Source organism: Microtus oregoni, unplaced genomic scaffold (assembly GCF_018167655.1).
Source record: "Microtus oregoni isolate MIOR12 unplaced genomic scaffold, Mior012 000025F_ref0000491, whole genome shotgun sequence".
Taxonomy (NCBI): Eukaryota; Metazoa; Chordata; class Mammalia; order Rodentia; family Cricetidae; genus Microtus; species Microtus oregoni.
This window is the reverse complement of record NW_024543084.1, coordinates 20,571,006-20,587,645: the sequence shown is the minus strand read 5'-3', so window position 1 is coordinate 20,587,645 and position 16,640 is coordinate 20,571,006. Positions and strand designations below refer to the sequence as shown.

General features: G+C 40.2%; 1 protein-coding gene across 2 annotated transcripts in view; it reads right to left on the bottom strand.

Annotated features, from left to right (window-relative positions):
* Positions 1-16,640, bottom strand: part of Mrrf (mitochondrial ribosome recycling factor) — a 59,885-nt gene that overhangs the window by 20,402 nt on the left and 22,843 nt on the right. Inside the window, exons 5-6 of one of the 2 annotated variants that reach the window (XM_041674560.1) lie at positions 13,116-13,207; positions 5,193-5,246 (exon numbers count right to left, since the gene is read on the bottom strand). In XM_041674560.1, coding sequence (XP_041530494.1) covers positions 5,193-5,246; positions 13,116-13,207 — 146 coding nt within the window. The remainder of the gene's footprint in view (positions 1-5,192; positions 5,247-13,115; positions 13,208-16,640) is intronic. The other variant, XM_041674561.1, reaches the window with a different exon arrangement.

Here is a 16,640-nt window from a genome sequence, read left to right as displayed (position 1 = left end):
AAAGATGCAGCCAGATGCAAGGAAGCAGGATGAGAATGCCTCACTGATAAAAGGTACAAAGCCACATGGCTAAACACAGACAAGAATTATGGGTTAATTTAAGTTGTAAGAGCTAGTTAATAAGCCTGAGCTAATAGGCCAAACAGTTTCATTATTAATATGAGCCTCTGTGTGTTTCTTTGGGACTGAATGGCTGTGGGTCTGGGTGGGAGACAGAAACTCCATCTAGAAATTGTGCCCACCATGGAGCAAGAATGTCCACATAAAGCCTGAGAAAGCTTAATTTAAAAAAAAAAAAAAAGGATTCCAGAGAGACAAGAACAGAGTCAAGCACAGCTTCCTGGTAACTATCTTTTTTTCCCGGTAGGCTTTGTTTGCTAGAGCCAAGCAGAGGCATGGCTCCTTTTAAGAGAGGCTTCCTGACCCAGCTTTAGCTGCAAAAACCTCACAGCTCTTTTAAGAGGTTCTGCCATCAAACACTTAAATGGTGTTTATGAGCGGTCAGTGTCAGCAGCATGCTTCTTGGTGGTGGCAGAGTTGTGGCAATGAACATGGCTCCTACCAGTACCTCCACCATGAAGCTAGACTATCAGAAAACTAAGGAATAGGGTGGAGTCAGCTACCAAAGCCGTATCTTTAATCCTAGCCATGCGGTTTAGCAGATTTAAGACTCATGCGCTCAAAAAAAAAAAAAGAGAGAGATATACAGTAAAGACAGACTGAGATGGAAAACAAAAACAAAAACCTCTAAACAGTTTACAGTGTGTTTAAAAATATAGACTTGGGAGAAAAAAGAAAAAGGGCAGTTAAAGTCTTAAAAAAAAGAAAAAGAAAAAGAGGGCCAAGCAGTGGTGACGCACACCTTTAATCCCAGCACTCGAGAGGCAGAGACAAGCAATCTCTGTGAGTTCAAGGCCTGGTCTACAGGTTCCAGGTTCCAAAGCAACAGAGAAACCCTATCTCAAAAAACCAAAAGTGAAAAATAAAAATAAAAGAAATAGAATAAGGAAAAAAAAACACATAAAGATGGAAAATATACAAAGAGTCTAGATACCTTACATTACTGTGCTGTCTGAATTGTTTGACTGCTGAGGAAGGAGCAACAGTTGCTGCTGGATTAATCCAATCTATTGAATTAATATTTTGAAAATGCCTTGACTTCAAAATTTAAGTCAAAAGACTTCAAAATTTAAGTCAAAAGACTTCAAAATTTAAGTAAAAAGGTATGTTACTTTGGAGAAGAGGTTTTGCTTTTGTTTCCACAGGAAATGAGAGGCTGTGGATTCATTCCTGGTTAAGAAAAATAAGGCACTAGCCAGCCATCAGGCAAGCTTCCTGCAGGTAGGTTGTTCCAACACATGGCCCCCTCATCGATCTGACCCTTATAAATTACAAGGCCCATTCCACCACCCATCTCCTGCGACCTCAAGGAACTCTGAACCACAGGCTGCAACAGTACCCAGCAGACCAAGAGTAAGTGATCAGCTAGCCAGCTGAACACCCCACTCTCTAGGCAAAACCCTGGGCCCCTCCCCCACCTGCGACATGTTCTCTACCCAGCCAGAGTGCAGGTAGGCTGCTTCAACACCCCCCCAATCAATCTGACTCTATAAGCTATAAAGACCACTCTGTCCCCAAACCCACCCATCCCCTGCTACCTTAGAGGAACTCTGAACCATAGGCTGCAACTGCACACAGAGGGATAAGAAGCTGCAACTGCACACAGTGGACCAAGAGATCAGCAGCTCCCTGAGACACAGACAGTGACTGCAAGGATTGGACCAAGAGGCAAAGACAGTGCCAGCACCCATTGGAGGAAGAGATGGACAGGCACCAATAAAAAAATTCGTTCAACAACCTAAAAAGCAACATGGTAATGTCAGAACCAAGTGATCATACAACAGGAAGACCTGATCATCCTAATCCAGAAAAAGCAGAGAAAGATGATCTTAAATATAACTTTATGGAGATGATAGAGACACTTAAAGAGGAAATAAAAAAACTCCCTTAAAGAAATGGAGGAGACTGGCTGCTCTGAAAAGCCATCTTTGCATTGTTTCTGGGTCCTGCTCCACATTCGCCGCCCCCCCCCACCCATCCTCATCCTCCTCCTCCGACTCCAGCAGCTTTCTCGCCAGAGTCATCGAATTCAATTCCTTTCTCACTCGCGCATCGGACCACCAGCGTGCACCCCCAACCCCATGTCAGATGCTGCCATGGACACCAGCTCTGAGATCACCACCAAGGACGTGGAGGAGAGAAGGAAGTTGTGGAGAAGGCAGACAATGAAAGAGACACACCTGCCAAAGAGAAAGTGGGAAGCAGGAGGCCAACAATGAGGTAGATGAAGAGGAGGACGCTGAGGCTCCTACAGGCAAAGGGTAGCTGAAGAGGATGAGGAAGATGATACTGACAGCAAGAAGCAGACAACTGCTGAAGATGACTGGACAGCAAAAAAGCTGAACTAAGGCCTCCGTGACCTGTTCACCCTCCACTTCCCGTCGTCTCAGAATTTAAACATGGTCACCTTCAGTAGAGGAGCAGGCCCCGCTCGCCCACAGTGGGCAATGCCACCCCCAGATGACATGAGCTCTTCATCAACCCACCAAAAACCACACCATGGATTTGCAACAGGGGAGGAAAAAACCCAAAACTTCCAAGGCCCTGCTTTTTTTCCTTAAAAATACTTTAAAAGAAATTTTATTTTTTATTTACATTTTATATTTTTGTACATATTGTTAGGGGTCAGCCATTTCTAATGATAATGGGTGACCAGACCAGCCTTCAGAGTGTTCTCTGTCCTACTTCTGACCTTACTTGTGGTGGTACCATGTTCATTATAATCTCAAAGGAGAAAAAAAAAAAAACCTTGTAAAAAAAACACCAAAAACAACAACAGAAAAACCCAACCTTATTCCAATAACTTCTTTTGTGTATGTACCTGGCTCTACTGTAAGTAGTTGCTTTGTATGAGATGGTTAAAAAGACCAAAGATAAGAGGTTTCTTCTTTTTCTTCCTTGTTTTGTCTATGAAGTTGCTGTTTGTTTATCTTTCGGCCTCTTTGATGTATGTGTAAAACAATGTCCAACAATAAACCATAATTTTATTTTGCTGAGTTGTTCTTAAAAAAAGAAAAAAGAAATGGATGAAAAGACAAATAAAAAATTTGAAGAAATCAATAAATCTCTTAAAGAAACTCAAGAAAACCAAGAAAAAGCAAATGAGTAAAGGAAACAGATCAAGATTTGAAAACTAAAATAGAGGCAATAAAGAAAACAAAAACAGGGAATTCAGGAAATCTGGGTAAAATAACAGGAACTATGATGTATGCATAACCAACAGAATACAAGAGATGGAAGAGAGAATTTCAGACATTGAAGATACTATAGAGGAAACAGATTCATCAATCAAAGATAACGTTAAATCCAACAAATTTTTAACACAAAATATTCAGGAAATCTGGGATACCATGAAAAGACCAAACCTAAGAATAATAGGGGTAGAAGGGGGTCAGAAGAACTCCAGCTGAAAGGCACAGAAAATATATTCAACAAAATCATAGAAGAAAACTTTCCCAACCTAAAGAAGGATGTAGCTATGAAGGTACAAGAAGCTTATAGAACACCAAACAGATTGAACAAAAAAAAAAAGATCCCCTTGCTATGTAATAATCAAAACACAAAATATAAAGAAAGAAAGACTACTAAGAGCTGTGAAGAAAAAAGGCCAAGTAACATATAAAGGCAGACCTATCAGAATTATACCTGACTTCTCAATGAAAACCAAGAAAGCCAGAAGGTCCTGGACAGACATGCTGTAGACACTAAGAGACCATGGATACAAGCCCAGACTACTATACCCAGCAAAGCTTTTAATCACCATCAGTGGAGAAAACAAGATATTCCATGACAAAATGGGATTCAAATAATACCTGTCCACAAATCCAGCATTGCAGAAAGTACTAGAAGGAAAACTCCAACCCAAGAAAGCTAACTGCACCCCCCACACAAATAACTGCAGGGAATAGAAAACTTTGCATCAGCAAACTCCCAAGAAGGAAAAACACACAAACACTACCACCAAAAAATAACAGGAATTAACAACCACTGGTCATTAATATCTCTTAATATCAATGGATTCAATTCACCTATAAAAAAAAACACAGGCTAACAGAACAGATGTGAAAGCAGGATCCATCCTTCTGCTGTATACAAGAAACCACCTCAACCTCAAAAACAGACATCTTCTCAGAGTAAAGAGTTGGTTAAAGATTGGTGGAGCACACCTTTAATCCCAGCACTTGGGAGGCAGAGGCAGGCGGATCTCTGTGAGTTCGAGACCAGCCTGCAAGAGCTAGTTCCAGGACAGGCTCCAAGGCTACAGAGAAACCCTGTCTCGAAAAACTAAAAAAAAAAAAAAGATTTTCCAATCCCAAAATGGACCCAAGAAACAAGCAGGTATAGCTATTCTAATATCTAACAAAACAAACCTCAAACTAAAATCAATCAGAAGAAATGGACACTTCATACTCATCACAGGAAAAAATCATCAAGATGAAGTCTCAATTATGAACATTTATGCCCTAAATACAAGAGCATCCACATATGTAAAAGAAACATTACTAAACCCCACACACTAATAGTAGGAGACTTCAACACCCCACTCTCACCAATGGACAGGTCAATCAGACAGAAACTTAACAGAGATAAGAGAACTAAGAGATGTTATGATTCAAATGGACTTTTCAGACATCTACAAAACATACCATCCATACACAAAAGAATATACCTTCTTTTCAGCACCTCATGGAATCTTATCTAAAATTGACCACATTCTTGGTAACAAAGCAAACGTCAACAGATTTTAAAAAAATGGAATAACACCCTGTATCTTATTGGATCACCATGTTTAAACTTAGAATTCAACAACAAGATTAACCACAGAAAGCCTACAAACTCATGGGAATTGAATCACTCTTGAGTCAAGGAAGAAATAAAGAAAGATATTGAAGACTTCCTAGAATTAAATGGAAATGAAAGCCCAACATACCCAATCCTATGGTACACTATGAAAGCAGTGCTAAGAGGAAAGTTCATAGCACTAAGTGCCCACATAAAGAAAATGGAGAAAGCTCACATCAGTGACTTAACAGCACACCTGAAAGCTCTAGAAGAAAAAGAAGTAAACTCACCCAGGAGGAAAAGAGGACAGGAAATAATCAAATTGAGGGCCGAAATCAATAAAACTGAAACAAAAAAAAAACAATACAAAGAATCAATAAAACAAAGAGTTGATTCTTTGAGAAATATCAACAAGACAGACAAACTAATCAAAAGGCAGCGAGAAAACATCCAAATTAACAAAATCAGAAATTAAAAGGGGGATATAACAACAGACACTGAGGAAATCCAGAGACTCATTAGATCATACTACAAAAACTTATACTCCACAATATTGGTAAATGTAAAAGAAATTGATAATTTTCTTGATAGGTACCACAAGCCAAAATTAAATCAAGACCAGGTAAACAATTTAAATAGACCTATAACCTACAAAGAAATAGAAGCTGTCATCAAAAGCCTCCAAACCAAAAAAAGCCCAGTGCCGGATAGTTTTAGCACAGAATTCTACCAGAACTTCAAAGAAGAGCTAATATCTATACTCCTCAAATTGTTCCACCTAATAGAAATAGAAGGAACATTGCCAAACTCTTTCTGTGAGGCTACAGTTACCCTGATACCAAAATCACATAAAGACTCAACCAAGAAAGAGAATTACAGACCAATCTCCCTCATGAACATTGATGCAAAAATACTCAATAAAATATTGACAAATCGAATATAAGAACACATAAAAAAATTTATCATGAGCAAGTCAGCTTCATCCTAGACATGCAGGATGGTTCAACATATGAAAATCTATTGATTGCCAGGCAGTGGTGGCGCACGCCTTTAATCCCAGCACTCGGGAGGCAGAGGCAGGTGGATCTCTGTGAGTTCGAGACCAGCCTGGTCTACAAGAGCTAGTTCCAGGACAGGCTCCAAAGCCACAGAGAAACCCTGTCTTGAAAAACAGAAAGAAAGAAAGAAAGAAAGAAAGAAAGAAAGAAAGGAAGGAAAGAAAGAAAATCTATTGATGTAATTCACTACATAAATAAACTGAAAGAAAAAACCATACGATCATCTCATTAGATGCTGAAAAGGCATTCAACAAAAATCTGACATTCCTTCATGATAAAGATCTTGGAAAGATCAGGGATACAAGGTTCATATCTAAACATAATAAAAGCAATATACAGCAAGTCGACAGTCAACATCAAATTAAATGGAGAGAAACTCAAAGTGATTACACTAAAATCATGAACAAGACAAGACTGCCCACTCTCTCCATATCTATTCAACATAGTTCTTGAAGTTCTAGCAAGAGCAGTAAGACAACAAAAGAAGATCAACCGGATACAAATTGGGTAGGAAGAAGTCAAACTTTCACTATTCTCAGATGATATGACACTATACATAAGTAACCCCAAAAATTCTAACAGGGAACTCCTACAGCTGATAAACACCTTCAATAATGTGGCAGGATACAAGAGCAACTCAAAAAAATCAGTAGCCCTCCTATATACAGATGATAAAGAAGCTGAGAAAGAAATCAGAGAACCATCACCATTCACAATAGCCACAAATAACATAAAATATTTTGGGGTAACACTAACCAAACAAGTGAAAGACCTGTACGAAAAGAACTTCAGTATTTAAAAAAAAAAAGAAAGAAAGTGAAGATATCAGAAAATAGAAGGATCTCCCATGCTCTTAGATCAACATAATAATTATGGCAATCCTACCAAGAGCAATCTACAGATTCAATGCAATGCCCATCAAAATCCCAACAATTCTTCACAGACCTCAAAAGAACAACAAAAAAACCAGGATAGCCAAAACAATCCTGTACAATAAAAGAACTTCTGGAGTCATCATCATCCCTGACATCAAGCTGTTTTATAGAGCTACAGTAATGAAAACAGCTTGGTATTTGCATAAAAACAGATAGGATGACCAGTGGAATCAAATCAAAGACCCGGATACTAATCCATACACCTATGAACACCTGATATTTAAGAAAGAAGCTAAAATTATACAATGGAAAAAAAGATAGCATCTTCAACAAATGGTGCTGGTTACAGATTCAATGCAATGCCCATCAAAATCCTAGCAAAATTCTTCAAAGACCTGGAAAGAATGGTACTCAACTTCATATGGAAAAGCAAAAAACCCAGGATAGACAAAACAATCCTGTAGAATAAAAGAACTTCTGGAGGCATCACAATCCCTGACTCCAAATTCTTCTCCAGAGCTACAGTACTGAAAACAGCCTAAGAATAGACAGGAGGACCAATGGAACCGAATAGAAGACCCGGATATCAATCCACACATCTTCGAACACCTGATCTTTGATAAAGAAGCAAAAAATGTCAAATGCAAAAAAGAAAGTATATTTAACAAGTGGTGCTGGCATAGCTGGATATCAACATGTAGAAGAGTGAAAATAGACCCATATCTATCACCATGCACAAAACTCAAGTCCAAATGGATCAAAGACCTCAACATAAAGCCATCTACACAGAACCTTATAGAAGAGAAAGTGGGAAGTACACTTGAACATTGGCACAGGGAACCACTTCCTAAATAGAACCCCAGCAGCACAGACACTGAGAGAAACAATTACTAAATGGGACCTCCTGAAACTGAAAAGCTTCTGTAAATCAAAGGACACGGTCAACAAGACAAAACGACAGCCTACAGAATGGGTAAAGATCTTCACTAATCCCACATCAGACAGAGGGCTGATCTCTAAAATATATAATGAACTCAAGAAATTGGGCACCAGGGCTGGAGAGATGGCTCAGAGGTTAAGAGCACTAATTGTTCTTCCAGAGGTCCTGAGTTCAATTCCCAGCAACCACATGGTGGCTCACAACCATCTGTAATAAAATCTGATGCCCTCTTCTGGCCTGCAGGCGCACATGCAGACAGAATACTGTAAACAAAAATAAATAAATAAATCTTAAAAAAAAAAAAAAAGAAATTGGGCACCAAAAGAACACATAATCCAATAAAAAAAAAATGAAGTACAGACCTAAACAGAGAACTCTTTTTTTTTTAAGTAAGACAATACTTTTCTTTTTTTAATATTTATTTATTATATATACAATATTCTGTCTGTGTGTATGCCTAAAGGCCAGAACAGGGCACCAGACCTCATTACAGATGGTTGTGAGCCACCATGTGGTTGCTGGGAATTGAACTCAGGACCTTTGGAAGAGCAGGCAATGCTCTTAACCACTGAGCCATCTCTCCAGCCCAAAACAGAGAACTCTTAACAGAGGAATCTAAAATGGCTGAAAGACACTTAAGGAAATGTTCACCATCCTTAGTCATCAGGGAAATGCAAATCAAAACAACTCTGAGATTCCACATTACATCTGAAAGAATGGCCAAGATCAAAAACACTAATGACAATTTATGCTGGAGAGGCTGTAGGGAAAAGGGAACACTTCTGCATTGCTGGTGGGAATGCAAGCTGGTACCGCCCCATTGGATGCCAGTGTGGCCATTTCTCAGAAAATTAGGAAACAACCTTACTCAAGTCCCAGTAATACCACTTTTGGGTATATATCCAAAGGATGCTCAATCGTGCCACAAGGACATGTGCTCAACTATGTTCATATCAGCCTTGTTTGTCATAGCCAGAACCTGGAAACAACCTAAATGCCCGAAGAATGGATAAGAAAAATGTGGTACATTTACACAATGGAGTACTACACAACAGAAAAAAATAATGACAGCTTGATTTTTGCAGGAAAATGGATGGAGCTAGAAAACATTATTTTGAGTGAGGTAACCCAGACACAGAAAGACAATTACCACATGTACTCACTCATAGCTGGTTTTTAAACATAAAGCAAAGAAGGCCAGCCTACAAACCACAATCCCAGAGAACTCAGACAACAATGCAGACACTAAGAGAGAGTTACATAGATCTAATCTGCACGGGAAGTAGAAAGTAGAAAAAGACAAGATCTCCTGAGTAAATTAGGAGCCTCTATTGTCATACAGCCAAAAAGAAGAGCTGGATCCTAATTCAGTACACATGGGGGCAGGGTTAATCTAAGCACTGTGCTCCCCTGCTTCCCCGGTGCATCAGGCACTCGAAAGCACTCGAAAGCTCCCGGCAGAGTGGTGTCCAGTGCATTACCCTTCCTCATTCCTTACCATTCACTGCTTACAGAAGGAACAGTGTACGTTATTTCTTTAAAGAAATCATATTCGTTATTATCTCTCTTAATCACATGAAATCTCTGCCTATCATTGTGTACTTTTCACCTACTTTACAAATAATCAACTGTAAACACAGCAATCTGCTAGAGTCATATGGAAGTTATTGCCAAAAACTAATGAAAACTTTGGTACTTTTACTTTAAAATCAACTTTTATCCCCTCACATGACACAGCTTCCATAATAAAGAACAGACCATTCATTTTTTATCTGGAAAACTACCAAACACATAATTCAGTAAGGGGCCTTATGACCCTACCACCTTGTCAAGGAGAAGAAAGTCTATAAAAAATGAGGTTTGCAGGAGCAGAGGGTTTTGGTCTGTCAACTTTCTCTTGGATTACATCCATTAGCCAAGATAAAATAATGTAAAAAACCGATGTAACAAATCCTACATCTTTGAAAATACAAGTTAAACACACTGATACTTCAAACTTATGTTCGACACACCAAGGGCAACTGTTAACTCCAGTGGGGTTGCAGAGATGCGTGTTATGTCAATCTGACCTTTCAAATAAAAATGTGAAAAGTGTTTGGGCTGCTTTGAAAAGAACCCAAGCCAAGAGTATACATTAGCAACACAAGTTCGTAGCATTGCAGAATTTGAGGACCATCGAGGGACCTACAGACCCGAGCATAGCCCTTTCATCTGGTCCGTGAGAAAGACAGAGCTCAGAAAAATGAAGTCACCTACAAGACTACAGACAGAAGTTTAACAACCAGAGGATGAAGATGCTGCCAACAATCTATTTCTCTTGTAATATTTAAAAGTAATTTTTAAAGGTTTCTTTTATATTTATCTGCACATGTGTGTGTATGTCTCTGTGGTCATATGCCAAATATGTGTGGGTACTCAATGTGGCGAGAAGAAGGTGTCGACAGTTGTAAGATGCTAAGAAGCTGCTAGGAACTGAACTTGAAATCTCTGGAAGAACAGAGCACTCCCAACTGTCGAGCTATCTCTCCAGCCCCTCCACTTGTAAATCTTGCTTCTGATATTCATAATTACTTTCAGTACTTTCCAGAATTATTCATTGGAATAGAGAGTAACAGAAAAACTCACAATTCTCAAATCTTGTCTGCCAATACAGGTCATATGATCATGGCAATCTCTATTTCTTGAAGCTTTAAGGCTTTTTGTCTATAAACTGTGTTGTGGGTCACAGTGGAGGTGATGCAAACAAAAAGCCTGACAAATGGTCTATGAGCAAGCATAAGGTCTCTGTGCCCTCAGCAGAGACTGGAACACACACATGCTGAGAAGACACTTCCCAAGCAAACAGGCACAAAACCCAAGATTTTACGGCTGTTAAACACAAGTTATACTAGCCAGTTCACAAGATTTTAGAGCAGAGTGTTAATTCCATTTTATATAGTATCAAGAACATATGGCCATATGGTAGGAAAAAGTATAGTCAAGGAAGCTGTCAGTTCCCCCAGGGTTATGGCTGTTCTCACAGCTGAGCGTGGTGGTACACAATCTGTACTCACAGCACTCTCAAGGCGGAGGCAGGATGGTCTCACATACCTGGCCACCTAGCAAGACGTCATTGTGACTCTTTGTAGCCAAGGAAACCTGGGTGGCACTAGATTACCTCTTGGAGACTAAACTTTCCTAATTGGAAAAATTACTTTAAAAGGATCAAATAACAAATGAAGCAATTTCTACAAAGAAATACAGGATGACAGGTGACACAAAAGGAACCCTAGTCATTCTATTTCCCTTTTGCTATTTGGACGATGTCACAGCTTTAATCATTTAAATATCCCTTCCTTCTTGAATCTTGCTTGCTTCTCTAGAGCCCCCAAATTTCTTTCTTAAAAATAATTTTTAAAAAAATTATGTGTGTGAGGGCATGTCTACATGAGTTCATGTGCACCACACATGTGCAAGTGCTCAGAGTCTGAGTGATGTGGATGGGAATGGCCCTCATTCAGTGCATAACACTCGGTCCCTGGTTGCTGGGATCGTGGAAGGATTTAGAGGTATGGCCTTGTTAGAGGAAGTGTGGGGTTGGCTTTGAAGTTTCAAAAAAGAATCTTGTCACTCCCACTGTACACTCTGTTTTCTGTTTGTGAGGTCTCAGCTGCTTCTCCAGCGTCATGCCTGCTTGCCTGCCACCATGCTCCTGCCACAATGGTGATAGAGTCTATCTCTCTGGAACTACCAGCCCCAAATAAACTCTCCCATGCATAGGCTGCCCTGGTCAAGGCGTTTTATCACACCAATAGTAACTAAGACAATACCAAAGGGCATATGAAATCTCTTAGAACTGGAGATACAGTTGTAAGCTGCCAGGAACTGAAGCCTGACCCTCTGCAAGAGCAGCGAGTGCTCTTACTCACGGAGCCATCTCAGCAGCCCTCTTCCATCTCTTTGCATGCTGACTCTTCATAGATCTTACCAGACACTATGGAGTTCATTCTATCTGCTCAACTAGCAGGTGAGCTCCGAAGGAACAAGGAGCTTTGTGGTTTGGCTTACTGCTATACCCCAATAACTAGGAAAGGGCCTGGCACAACTGGTCAGTGTGAGGCACTGTAGGAACGGGGGGTTTTCTGCTGTGTAATCATGGCTCATGGCTCACGTACACTGCCATAATTTTACTGTTCTTTGTATGTCCACTTTGTCCCCAATATTCCACGTTAATCAGCAATGAGAGAGAGACTTGCAAAGTCCCTGTCAGATCAATCCTTTGCTTGCACCCATTAATGGCTTCTCAGTACCATTAGGAGAAATCCCAGTTCCTCCCATGGCCTGTGAAGTCTCCACCGTCAGTACTAACCCAACCCTTGTGCTTCAGACACACCAGCTTTTCTTTCACTCAAACATGCCACCATCTTGTCTGTTCTTTCAAGGAAGGATTTTGTTGTGTAGACCAGGCTGGCCCTGAACTTGTGATCCTCCTGACCCCACTTCCCAAGTATTATCTTTTCTTTTTAAAGCTTTCATTTATTGCTGTGGAAGCAGGAAGTGAGTCTGCTGCATATTGAGAGTTGCTGTCACAGCCCACATGTGGAGGCCAGAGAAAAACTAGGTAGAGTCAGTTCTTTCTGCCTGTATGAGGGCTTCAGGGATGGAACTCACTGCCAGGCTTCTATGGCAAGGGTTTTATCCACTAAGCCATCTCATCAGCCTTGTCTTCTCTTTTCAAATTCAAGAAGGAAGATCTATTCTTATTCACTTAAAAATCCATGAAGAAGCAAAACAAACAAACAAAAAACCCCACTACTCTGGACTTATGCCTTTAATTCTTCAATTACCAAAGAGTAATGTAAAAATAATCCAACAAGGAACACGGGGTTAGAGTTGACAAGTGTCAAGTTGCTTTCTGAGCTGAGGCCTTTGTGCTTCCTCCGGGCTGAAGACTCCCCCTCATCATCTGCTCTCAGCAGAAATGATAACTCCTTAAACGACCCTCCCATGCTAAAACTGCCCTTCCCACTATCACACCTGTCAATCACTCCCTCCTGGATACTAATAGCTTTCCTTTCCCCCTAGGATTTATTTCATTTAATCTTAATGACTTGGTGTGTTAACTTGTCCTAACTTCCCAGCCAGAAAGTGTAGGGACAAGGTGTTCGCAAGCTTACTGCTATAGCGCACACAGATATGCGATAAGCAAATCTGCATCAGCAAACTGACCTCACAGCTTAGCCAGGATGAAGGATGTGGATAATAGGTCATGCTATTGGCCCAAATGTCTCAAGGTACTAGTTTCCATCCAAAGACAACTACTCCGAGTCACTGAAAAACGTGGATTTCAGCCAAACTTACTTGGGGATAGGTACCCGAATTAGAGTCCCTTCCACTTCTGGGTTCAGATTCATTCCACTTTCTCTTATAGCCTTGATAGCTGCAGCTGTACACTGAAAACCAGATCAAAAGGTAAACAGAATTAGTAAATAATTATTACCAGATGCAAGCCCTCTGTCGATAACTGGCAACCCATCTTGGCAGAACATGGAAACATTTAGTTCTGTTACCAGTAAGATCAGGAAGTTACACTGGTGTAGAGTGCTTTGATCAAGCTGAATAGCAAGCCATGTCCACTCCTGGTACCAGTGTATTGCGGAAGGAAAAAAAGAAAGAAGAAAAAAGAAAAAGAAAACAGCTCTGCTTCTTTGAAAAGATTTCAATGGTTTGAGGCAACACAGATCAAAACCACAATAAATCCTCAAGGGAGGAGGGCTGGTCTGTGCAAAGATTGGTGTAAAGACAGATGAAAGATTTCATAAGTTAAAAATTTCAGTTGACATTTTACACTCAAAATATACCAGTGCCGGTTTGGAATGAGTAAATAAATTTAACTCATTCACATCTACACTCATACCAAACTCACGCTGTGGAAGGAGCAGTAACCCCCACTGCTGTGCACCACAGAAAAAGCAGAGTGACAGAAGAAAAGCATGGGTCTTGGAATCAGAAAAACTTCACTTTAAATACAGCTTTGGGACCACATACCCTGAGCAATAAATTTGACCATTCATAATCTGAGATGATATGGTACCTACGTATCACAAAAGCAATGAGATGATGAAAGCAACATACCTAACTCAGTGCCTGGCACAGAGTTAATATCCAGTCAAGAGCAGTTATTTTATGAACAAACCATATCCATGTATTGAAAGTGTGTAAAGTCCTCCTAACATCCTTTAGGAACTTCTCTTGCAGAATCAATCCTAAAAACAACAGGAAGTGGGTGGAAGACAATGAACTCACAAGAACAAGGCTCCTGACATGTTCCAGAGCTGATTTATGCCACTTGAACTCAAAGGCCAGTCCTGTCCTTGAGCTCCTCCAGCTTTACGTTTGAAAGGCATGGAAGGTGGTACACACTTATGTTACTTTTCCAAGCATTTCACTGTTCCTGTTTTAGAGGAGGTGTCTAAAAACTTACCCACTCCATCTTTAAATCACCTTAATTCTACATCTGTATGACATCACGACAACAAACCAGATCATCCATACACATATGTGTAGAACCTAAGAGTGGGCAAAATATAAGTATCTATAGTAAATTTTTTTAAATGTTGCCTCAAATAATAGGCCTTTGGTGTTGGAAAGGAATCTCTGCTATAACCAAGCACCACCTGTTTATTATGAACAAGGAGCCTACAGGGTAAAGTCACATTCTTTAGAATAGACAGCATCCCTTGACAGCCCAAGAAAGATGCAATAAAAGAGACAATCTATCAAACTTCAGTTACTTTCAGGGGTAGGGAGAGGCTGAGCTGCATTTGGTCTAATGTTGTTACTTTGTCTTTATTCTTTTTACAGATCCTCAAGCTCAATGTATTCAGTAATTATTACATAAGGAAACAACTATGAACAATATATATAAAAGTGGAACTGCAGAGACAGCTCAGCAGTTAAGAGTGCTTGCTACTTTTACAGGGCACCCAAGTTTGGTTCACAGCAGCTTATAAACATCTGTAACTCCAATTCCAGGAGACCCAATACCATCTCCTGGCCCCTGTGAATAATGCATGCACACAGTACACTCATAAGCACTCATATACATAAAAATAAACAAGTTAACTGGGCAAAAATAAAGAAAATATCTCCTTGCAGAGAACAGTCACCTTTATAAAATCATTTGTAGAGTTAAGAGTAAAGGAAGAGTCCCCACTTTGAAGAGGAAGCTCTAGCTCCCACCTCCTAACCTTCTATAGCTTCTCACCACATAACCCAGAAAACACTGCTATTACACCCTTATGTCTTAGGTAGGGTTTTCATTGTTGTGAAGAGACACCATGACCACAGTAACTCTTTAAAGGAAAACAATTATTTGGGGCTGGCTTACAGTTTCAGAGGTTAGCCCATTATCGTCATGGCGAGAAGCATGAGAGCACGCAGACAGACGTGAGAAGAAGCTGAGAGTTCTACATCCTGATCCACAGGCAGCAGCAGGAGACTAGCTTGAGCATATGAGACCTTAAAGCCTGCCTCCATAGTGACACACTTCCTCCAACAAGGCCATACCTAATAGTTCCACTCCCTATACACCAAGCATCCAAACACATGAGTCTATGGGGGCCATTCCCATTCAAACCACCATACTCTACTACCACCAAGATCCTTTTCAGTCCAAGCAACCTTCCCCTGTAGATGAACGAGTACTCACTCAGACATCAAGCTAGGCAGTGTCTCACTATTTCCACATGCACAGTGGAAGCTGCAGTGCCAGTGAAGCACAAAAGCTTGCTGAATGAATACTCTTAGTAATTCCATTTAAGTCAACTGGAACATGCATCTCCTGACTTTACTTCAAAACCTTACTTTATAGTTTTTTTTATGTCTTCATATTTAGGGAAAAATGTTAACTGAGATTTCTCATAAAGCAACTTACTGAAAGTTTATCTAGGTATGTATATTTTGGTTTGCCACGGTAGGACTCAGGCCTTAGGAAACTATAGTCATTTCCCTAACAGTATGTTTAAACTATTCATAGGTCAAACAAAAAAGGCATATATGCATATACAATTTCCATTCCTTATCTTTAGCTTTTAATTCTGTCACTGGAGGGGAACACTCCCTGGTATCACAAGGCAGACTGGTTGCTTTGTTCTCCATACTAACCAACTGGCAGTGGATACTGGCATACTGTATATTGAGAAAGATCACTGACCCAACCTGGGGACTGGCAGAGAAGAGTTCCACTATCAATTAATTAGCAATGCCTGTCCTTGCCAACCCACAATAATGGACAAAAGATAGCAAAATGTCTGTATACAGGTAAACAAGGTCTTGAGAATTCAGTCAACTCTGTTAGTGCCATATCAATTACTGGCTTTCCATTTCTTTATACCTCAGTGAATCCCTAGAATACAAGGTACTGAAAACAGACCTCTCGTATCTCTAACCACCAATAGTTTCCAGCCCTCCACATAAAACCTACTCACTTGGAGGATGCAAAAGATATCAGCGAGTTAATGCAGGATGGTGAAGAGTACAAGCCTACGTGTCGAGCAGAACTATGTGCCTAACAGTGTGAAGCTAGGGAGGCATTTCCCTTTTCTGAGCCTGTTGCCTCATCTACAAATAATGGAGCCTACTGATGGTGTTACCGTTGTCATTGTTATTTGCTTTTGCTCAGATGCTGCTGCTTTCATTCACTTCTCTTCTTTCCCATCATTAACTGTAGCTTCAGGCATGTTTAGGGAAGAGGACAGCTGTGTGCATAATTTATCAAGCGGAATATACGCTAAACAAATGAAACACAGGTTTACATGTAAATCTGCACTGTGTCACAAAAGCATGACACAGAAATGTCCAGGCTTGGAAAGAAAGTCAACTGCA